We start from the raw sequence: 9,399 nt of genomic DNA, 5'->3' as shown, positions 1-9,399 counted from the left end.
TCATATCACATATTTTCATATCTTACACCTTCAAAATGCCTAGAGACAAAAAACAGTGAGGGAAAAAAGCTGCTTTTTACATTTTTCTCTCTGTTCCTGATTCCGTACACATATAGAAGCAAATTAATGATTTAATTTCTCTCTACTTTGATAGAGAAGGAGGAGACTCTGGAGGAGCAGCAGCTGGACATGATGGTTCACCGTTTTCTCCACAGGTCTGTTAATCATTCAGTTCCTCATCACCTTGACCTTCTACCATCTGTGAACTCAGAGAAAACTAAATGAGCATCTCCGCCACAGACAGACCATATCACCAACATATTTAGGTAGAAATGGTGAAAAAAAAAATCTCACTGAGCGCCACGTTTTGGGTGATTTTTCAAATGTTCAAATAAAATACTTTTTGGAGTTTTAAACACTAAATATTCACCTGGAAGCATGTTTTAGGACCTAATCTTGCATTTTAAGGCGTTTCGGGGACATTAGTAAAAACTACCTAAAAATGTGCCTTTTCCTCTTTTTTTTCCTCTTTTACAAAAGCAGACAATACTTAAAAAGTTCAATTACAACCGTTCAGAATCAACTGCAGCAGTAACTTTTTTTCATTTCTCATCATCACATATTTTAATTTCTTACACCTTCAAAATGCCTAGTGACAAAAAACAGTGATGGAAAAAAAAGCTGCTTTTTACATTTTTCTCTCTGTTCCTGATTCTGTACACATATAGAAGCAAATTAATGATTTAATTTCTCTCTACTTTGATGTAAAATTCATATAGATGGACATAAACATACTGAATTACAACTTTTGGTCATAGAAAGTAAATTTTCATTCTTTAACAAAAACAAAACTTGCTCATGTGGGCGGAGGGCCATTCGTGTAGCGTAACATCGGATAGAAAGAGCGGGCAAAGTTGTTTGCCAGAGAGCAGCTGGGAATGCTCTCCGACATGGGGATGAGGCAGGGGAGCATCAGAAGGAGCAGCAGGAGGAGGTGCAGAGGAAAAGCTGCACGGAGAACACGATAGAAGAAGGAGCGTGGCGGCGACGACTCCCTCAGTCCTCTGTTGAAAATATATGGTGGTGAGCTTTCAACGGTAACATACGACAAAATTACTCAGGAAATGATAAAGGATAACATTCCATACCTTCGCGGAGAAGAAGCCGTGCTGGAGGTTGAAACCTCCTCAGCAGATTCTGCAGAAGAACTCTGGCCTTCACTGTCAGATGTTGCCTGACTTTCCTGGAAAAGCAACAACAATTTCTGCAGTTGCAGTAAAATCCTGCTAACACCAGTTCATAAATGAAGCCTCAGCATCAAGGATGTGACTTCCACCGTGTCCACAGGTTCACAGAGGTGTTTGCTGCACCGCCACCATCCTTTTACCTACCAGTCGTGGTGCTAAGCCACTCAGATCCTGCTCCACGTCCCTCAGCAGCATCTTCAGTTTGTTGCTTGTCACGTGGAGCTTCTCCTGGGCTTCATCGCAGTCCTCTGTGCCGTCCTCAGGCTGAAGCTGGGACCAGAGAGCGTGGAGCGACGCCTGCTGGATCTGCCTGGTCTGTAGCTCCTCACGAAGATCCTAAAAAGTTCATGTCAGAGCAAAGGACACAAAATCAATTTTTTGGCCTCAACTGTGAGTGACACATTTGGGGGAAATCAAGCGCTTTTTAAATCAAACATTCAAACAATCTTTAGGCTAACTCCTAGCTCACAATTGGCTACTTTCTGTTCCTGAACTATCCATCACGCTTACAACTGTTATCAGCACTTTCTTGCCAAAACTTTCAGCTCTAATGATAGGCTCATTTCACACTTAGAGAGAACACATTTTCCTCTGTTACACTCTGTTCACTTTTTATAGCCTTGTATTAATTTATTTTGTGGTTAATCAAACATATTTGGCTCATTTGAAGCTGCATTTTTAGGTCCCTTTTCATTTACAAAAACATAAAAACCTAAAGAAAACCATATTTTTTTCCCATGGTAAATTATTAGCTACATTTCTCCTTTTTTTCCACATACAGTGAGCGTGTTCTGGTGCTGCTGCAGGGCTCGGACAGACGTCTGTGGATCGTTGATGTCCACTGCATAGCGTCTGCTCTCAGCGTGAGCCAGCCACAGTAACAGAGAGTGAAGGGTCTGGTGAAAGTCCTGCAGGAACCAGGAGTCAAACACAGTCAAGTGTTAAAGACTAATGAGTCAGTACTATGAACAAAACCAAAACTTTGGACTCTTTACATGAAGATATTTACTTTTTCTACAGAAAAAACCTCCTTCATATCTGATTAACTATTTATTATTTCTCCATCTGACGCTTCCACTCACCTGGCAGTTCATCAGGGTCTTCCTCAGAGCGGCGTCCCACTGCTGCAGACCCGTGCTCACTCTGCTCCAGTCTCTGTTCATGCTGCACAGCCTCTGCTGCAGGTCCGGAGCCGTCTCTGCTCTCAGGTTGACGGACAACATGAGTGACTTGTAGTGAGCGAACCTTCTCTGCATCTCCTGTCAAACAAAGTCAAACCAAATATCAACATCAATTACATGTAAACACATCTAAACAGCACTGATGTTAGACCAAAGGTCACCTTCAGGTCCCTGGCTCTGGACTCCATGTCAGCGATGCTGGCTGCTGGGTTGGAGTTCTGGACCACCTCCAGCTGTGGGGTCACATCTTCTAACCAGGAGGAGAGCTGGTCCAGGTCGGTTCTAAGCTGTCCAGGCTCCTGAGGGTCGGCCTGCTGATCCACCCTGGTCTGAACCCGGAGCAGCTCCCAGCGCTCAATCACACCTGAACAAACACCACCATCATCGTCGTCATCATCATCATCATCATCATCCTCATCTGGATTACTTTAATCTGGACATATTTTCATAAGAACTTTTTTCTTACTGTCCTCTTTCTCCCTCACTCTTCCTGCCCCCCTCTCTCTCTCCCACCTACTTCCTCCCTCTGTCTCACCCCCCCTTTTCACCTGACTGTTGGTCAGATGCTGCCAATCCCATCAGGCCGAGCTCCTGCACCTGCTCCTCCTGGTGGTCGTCCAGGATCAGTGAGACTCTCTTGATGTTCTCGATGCTGCCGCTGCACTCAGATGTGAGACCGAGCTGCAGAGAAGAACCGTACAACTATTAGAACGTGACATTTGTCACACTGTCTCACAAAGATGACTTTGAAACACAAACTTTTCCAGGTGGAACATACAAAGCCCTGCTTCCTGGGCGTGCTGGTCAGTTTGGGCGTGTCTTCACCCTCAACTTCACCATCGACGGCCGACGCCCAGAGTGATGACTTCTGCAGGAACATGGATCTGCTGGAAGCTGAGACACAAATATGAATAAGAAAAGTGATAACAACAATGAAAACCATTTTATTTTCATTTCTGTTTTGACACATTTTGTACATTTGTATTTCTCCCACTATTATAATTAATTTTCAAATATTTAACTCACAATTTCCACTTATTGGTGACTCAGTGTGACCTTACCTGACAGAGCACTGAAGTAACTTCCCTCCTCCTCCTCCTGACCTTCATCTTCATCATCATCATCATCCTCCTCCTCATGTGACGACGACCCCCCCACGTCTCCCGTGTGGTCCCACTCCAGAGGCAGTGAGTCCACACTCACTGGAGTTTCACATCCTGACCGCTCCAGTGGAGAACTCAGAAGGTGAGTGGGCGTGGCCGGGAGGCTTCCAAAGCCCCGCCCCAGCCAGGGTCGGCCAATCAGCTCCAAACTGGAATCCAGGGACAAGGTGGAACTGGGGAACTCTGGAGGTTCTTCTTCTTTGACCATCTGAGTAGAAACAGAGGTTCATCAACATGACTTCGTTCCAATTTCACATTTTTCCCCTTCATCCAGAGGTTCATCACCATGACTTCATTCCAATTTCACATTTTTCCCCTTCATCTCTACAGTAGTTGTCGCCCACAACTTTACTTCATCTCATTTTTATCATTATAGCTTACAATTTGTCACTGTCTGTAAAGTGTTTTTTTATAAATTTGACTTTTTTCTGCTTATTTGCACTACATTCCAGAATTGAAATTAAATATTTCCCCTTAAACATTTTCTAATTATTTAAAAATTGGACTTTGGGTCTCACCATTATCTCTCTATAATTACAGCTCTGAATGACCTTTTTCAACCTTATTCTCCATATAAACTTTTTCATATTACTTCAAACATTTGCCAAACTCTCCCTCCCTGGTGGACATGGATGTCCGTACAACAGAGAGTTCCAAAACAACTAGACTTTTATTAACCAAATTCACCCCATTACACTGTAGTAACTGGAACGAAACAGGGTATTTGATACGTAGCAGTATTTGTAGAACTAAACTGTCCATGAAATGGCAGCAGTAACAGTGTGTGTGGGTGAGCTCCAGCTGACCGGGGGCTGGCTGAGGCGCTGGTGGAAGCGGACCAGTCTGCCGAAAACCTCTTGGCAGTAGGTGTGCAGCTCCTCCAGTTCTTCCTCGATCAGCGCCGCGTCCTGCGGTGAACTTCTCTGGATCAGACCTTCTCCAAACACGATGAGTGCGTCAATGCGCTCCGTGTTCAGCGTGATCTCCTTCTGGAAGCTCTGCGGGGGAAAGGCAGAGACGGGAAGCGTGAGTCACGTGACCTTGGCCTGGAGTTTCCGTCCCAGCGGGCATCCTCACATTGAGCTGCTGTATCTTGTGATGAACGTCGCTCTCTGAAAAGTGCTCCACGTTGGTCAGCTGCAGGTCCAGATCGGTCAACCACACCAGCAAGTTCTCCCTGGTGTTTTCAAACTCCTCCCTTTGGCTTGTAAAGTACTGAGGATGAAAAAAGGAGGAAAGGAGAAGGAAGGTTCACATTTCACATGAATAAAATGTGTCTCTCAAATGTGACGTCTGACGAACTACAACCAAAAAGCAAAGGTTTGAACTTAGACATCTGCTTTTTCTTAACCTTAAAACCACAACAATCACCACGACCTTGACCTCAACTCCCACCTTGGACCACATTTGATCAGATTTCATCAGTTTTGTTTATTACAAATTCAGGTCAACAGAAACAACATTGCTCGCACCAAAAGTCTGAAAACTCAGTCAAGTCTTCATGACCTGCTGTGGCCACACAATAAAGTAACAACAACAGTCAATGGAACAAACTTGGAGTTCCTTTTTAATGACTTCACAGATGAAGAACTGATAATGTGTATTTTGGTCAGACTTCCTGGAGTTCTCTTACAGATACGGTGGAGATAAAAACACATCAACGATGATGAAACACTTCTAATAAAAACATCAACTTCCTTCGTCTTCTCTACGTCTCACCTTCAGTCTGCGGAGAATGGCTGCCACCCTGCGGTGCAGCGTGTCCCAGCGTCTGTTTCCCTCACGTACCATGGCCTTCAGATGACTGGCCCGGTCTGTGCGGTTCTCCCGGACCAGGCGACGGTACTGGTTGTTGACGATTTCCAGCTGAGTCAGCCGCTCATGGACCTGTCTCTGGAAGCCCTGCCGAGAGCAGAGATAAAGGATCTGGAGTTTAGTAACAGCTCTGTACATTTTTACAGCAAAATGACATCAAAAGATGCAGAAAAAGTCACTTTACACATGAAAGATGGGAATGTTCTAAGTTCTAACAGCTTTTTCCCACTTATTTCCCACAATCCAAAGTCGTGACTTCAGTCAAAAACAACAAAACGACATTTGTTTTTAAAGCAAAGCCACTCAGGCCTTATTGACTTCTACAGACCTCAAACTTCTTCAGCTCCTCTTTGGCTGTGGTGTAAAGGACGCCTGCAGAGTTAGGGTTGGCGGCTGTTCGTTCAGCGACCTTCAGCCAATCCTCGAACCGTGAGTAGTCCTCCAGGAACTTGCACCAGAGCCTCCAGGTTTCCTTGATCCTACCAAGAGAAGCTCACGGTCGTCTACGGTAACACAAACCCGTCGGTGGTTCAACCTTGGACCGTCTTCTCACCTCAGCCTCCTGTCCAGAGCCATGGCGCAGATCGTCCTCCAGCGCTGGTCCAGGCTGCGGCTGGTTTCCTGCAGGGAGTCGCTCTCCGCCTCACAGCGGCCAGCGGCATCTTCATCCCGCAGCAGAACGTCACAGAGACTGAGCATCGACGTTACGCCCTGTGTGTGCTGCTCGATGTCCCTCTGCAGCTCCTGGACACACACAGAGAGAGAGGAGAGAATGGAGTCCACGCTCCTTTTTTAAGTTTAACACCAGACCAACCCTATCTAAATATCATAAAGTAAAACAATAAATAACTGCTGAAAATGACAGGGAATTCCAAAACCACAAAAGTGAGAATGTGCGCGACTAAAATATGAACTGTACAAAAACTTTTTCCTGTATTTAACAACTTTACATTTCTCCATTGTAGCCCCATTGATTTTCATTCTCATCTCTTTCCCAACTAGCGGAGTCGCCCTCTAGTGGCCCCCTTCTGTGTGACGCTGTGTGTCTACCTGCTGCTCAGCCAGCCTCCTCTGGATCTCCTGGTGGTGACACACACTGTAGGTGATGGGTCTGGACAACTCCGCCTCGATCCTGGAGAGCCAGGAGCGGAGGTTACTCATGTTCTTGTCCAGCTGCTGCACCGCCACCAGGGTCTCCTTCAGCTTCTTTACTCTGCAAACACACACACACACACACACAAAAACCCTTAAAACTCTAAAATGACTTTTGATTGGCAGGGCTGGAACACACTTTTTACCTTAGTGTTTTATAAAAAGAACCAAAAACCAAATAACTATACCAAAGCACTTACTGCGTTCAAGTGCTTTTTCCAGGTTTTTAAACCATTTCCTAGAAACACCACTCTCCATTAAAATGAAATGAAATTACACCAATTGTTAAAAAGTCCAACAAAAAATATATTCAGCTGCAAAAACACAGGCTAATGGACACGAGGTCAGAGGTCATGTGGCTGTGTAATTCAAAGGAAGGAGATAAACGAAGGAAAGCGACAGATAGGGAAGGAGAGGAGGAGGAGGATGACAAGGAAGGAGGTGAAGAGGAAAAGGACTCGGCGAGTTCTGTACCATCATGCTCAACACAGACGCTCTGCTCCTCACTCAGGTATCCCTCATTACTACTTTCAAAATCTCCATAGCAACTGCCCCCCCCCTTCAACACACACATGCATACACACTGGTGTCATAGCAACGTCCAGGACAATGAGAGCCCCTCACAGAAGCCTCGAAAGCTCCTGAAAGTGTGGCAGTAACGTCGAGCCAGGACTGAGCTGATCCTGATCCTTCCTGTTCTGTGAAGACCCAGCAGAGAACTGTCAGAACGTCGAGGAGAAGATCCACATTAGAAGAAGAAGAAGAAGAAGAAGAAGAAGAAGAAGGAGAAGAAAAACTCCAAAGAACCCAGAGAGTCGTTCTGAGTCTGAAGAATCAGAATCCAACGAGAGACAGTGACGGTGAAGGTCTGTCCCCAGGTTCAGGTTTCACATCTTTGTCCTGGTGGACATTCAGGGTCAAGTACAGTGGTCTTCACTCATATTAACGTGACGACCGTAGACAGGCTTCATGATGATGATGATGATGATGATGAAACCATATCCTCATCAAAAAGGACAATGAATTACGAATCACTCAGGCAAAAATTATGAATATTTACATTTAAATTCCCCCGCTGCAATCACTCCTGAAGAGGACCCGCCCCTCACATTGGGAACCACTGATGTAGCACAGCGTTGTATAACATAACATAGCATAGCATAACATCATTTATTATAATACAGTATCGTACATCATAGAATAGCTTAGTATCCTGGCTATTAGCCATTAGCTACATTAGAACTATTAGCTTTATTTTATGTTTTTTAACATATTTTGGTGCCAGGTTATAACGGTGTTAATTGACTACCGCAATTTCACCTTCACTTTCCCAGTTAACATGAAGCTACATGTCTCTCAGCTAACTTTAAGATAGCATCAAATCTGTTGTTTAACACAGTAAGGTAGGAGCTGATGTCGTCGTCTTAGCTACAGTAGTCCAGCTGCTCTTTTTTCTTTTTCCAGACTTCAAGTCTGTGTGAATTTCAAAGGTCATATATTAAGTGAAGACTCTGAGTTTATATAAAGGGTTTACTTTTAAAGTTTTATCTTTGTTCAGAGATTATGAGATAATTTAGAGCCAGTATTCACAGGGTATTTGTGTGTGTGATTCACGCAGCCTCCAGTTTACAGCTGTGTAACCAAGACATAATACAGATGGTGTAAATCCAGGCCGGAGGAGCCATAAGGAGAATCCTCTCCACATCTACTGTCCCCCCTCACTCCCCCACTTCACTTCCTTCTCCACCTCTGACAGACTAACAAAGAGCAGCGGCTCCACGCCGAGGCCAAACAAAGACACAAAAGCCAGACAGGGGTCCGCGTCGAGGAGAGAGAACAAGAGGAGAGTGGACAGAGAGGAAAGGAGCGCAGAAGTAAGTGGAGGAAAAGTGAGGATATGTGTTTGAAGGAGTGAAAGTCCACAGGAGGCCTCACTGTTCAGCTGACATTTATTCACTGCAGTCGCTGTAGTTACTCAGCCCAGAGCTGCAGACGGAGCTGAGAGGCTCCTGGGACACTGGACATTCATTTAGAAAAGTCTGGTCAGAATGAGACACATTTTTAGACCAGAAAAAGAGTGATTATAAACCAAGTTCAAAAATATTTGTTTTTTGGCTAACTTTTGGGTTTATTCGTAGTTTTTCTCGAGTTTCAATAACATGCAATTTTCATTTTATCACTAGTTAAACAGCTAGCTTAGCTTCTTAGCTTTTTCGACTCAAATTTTGTTAATGCTTTGTTATTTCTTATTATTTCTGACACTTATAAAACACCATAACTTTTCATTTGAGTAACTTATATTCTGATTTCCACTACTACATAAAAAACTTCTCCTTTTCTAATTAAAAAGTTCAAACATGGCACAGTATACACCAGTAATTACGTTAATTACTCATTTTCCTTTTTTAATTGTAAAGAATATTATCTGTTCTTTACACTGACTACGTCACTCCTGCTCTTCCTGGGACGCTCCAGCAGAAGATGGTCTAAAAAACACTGAGCTGACACTGAGTGACTCCAGACCTGAACATTTCCACACAGACTGACCCACAGGACTGACCCACAGGCCTGACCCACAGGCCTGGTCTGGACAGACAGAAGGACTCGTCCATGAGAGGTAAAGAACCACATCAGCGTTGGCGTCTGCAGCTCACAGCGACCACGTCATGACAAATCCACTGTCACATTAATCCACATCTTGTCTACACGGGTATCAAACCCCCTCCCTGTGGCGATTAATGCATACCGACAGATCCCTCCCCCCTTCATACGGCCCCACACCCACACCGCCTCCCATCATTACTGTGATCTGGTGGGGGTGGGGGGGTCAGTGTGAGGACA

The 9,399-nt window shown here is 44.6% G+C and overlaps 1 protein-coding gene across 1 annotated transcript in view; it reads right to left on the bottom strand.

Annotated features, from left to right (window-relative positions):
• Positions 1 to 596: 596 nt before the first annotated feature.
• syne2a (spectrin repeat containing, nuclear envelope 2a) overlaps positions 597 to 9,399 on the bottom strand; it is a 55,764-nt gene continuing 46,961 nt past the window's right edge. The window contains exons 73-87 of the mRNA XM_017033843.2: positions 6,457 to 6,619; positions 5,960 to 6,150; positions 5,735 to 5,885; positions 5,311 to 5,493; positions 4,669 to 4,806; positions 4,398 to 4,589; positions 3,490 to 3,799; positions 3,207 to 3,322; positions 2,977 to 3,109; positions 2,590 to 2,792; positions 2,330 to 2,506; positions 2,027 to 2,155; positions 1,392 to 1,583; positions 1,149 to 1,243; positions 597 to 1,064 (exon numbers count right to left, since the gene is read on the bottom strand). Of these exons, the coding sequence (XP_016889332.2) occupies positions 857 to 1,064; positions 1,149 to 1,243; positions 1,392 to 1,583; positions 2,027 to 2,155; positions 2,330 to 2,506; positions 2,590 to 2,792; positions 2,977 to 3,109; positions 3,207 to 3,322; positions 3,490 to 3,799; positions 4,398 to 4,589; positions 4,669 to 4,806; positions 5,311 to 5,493; positions 5,735 to 5,885; positions 5,960 to 6,150; positions 6,457 to 6,619 (2,581 nt within the window). The 3' untranslated portion in view covers positions 597 to 856. The remainder of the gene's footprint in view (positions 1,065 to 1,148; positions 1,244 to 1,391; positions 1,584 to 2,026; positions 2,156 to 2,329; positions 2,507 to 2,589; positions 2,793 to 2,976; positions 3,110 to 3,206; positions 3,323 to 3,489; positions 3,800 to 4,397; positions 4,590 to 4,668; positions 4,807 to 5,310; positions 5,494 to 5,734; positions 5,886 to 5,959; positions 6,151 to 6,456; positions 6,620 to 9,399) is intronic.

Source organism: Cynoglossus semilaevis, chromosome 7 (genome assembly GCF_000523025.1).
Source record: "Cynoglossus semilaevis isolate Cse_v1.0 chromosome 7, Cse_v1.0, whole genome shotgun sequence".
Classification (NCBI taxonomy): domain Eukaryota; kingdom Metazoa; phylum Chordata; class Actinopteri; order Pleuronectiformes; family Cynoglossidae; genus Cynoglossus; species Cynoglossus semilaevis.
Note: the sequence above shows the minus strand (reverse complement) of the source record. Positions and strands in the feature narration are given on the sequence as shown.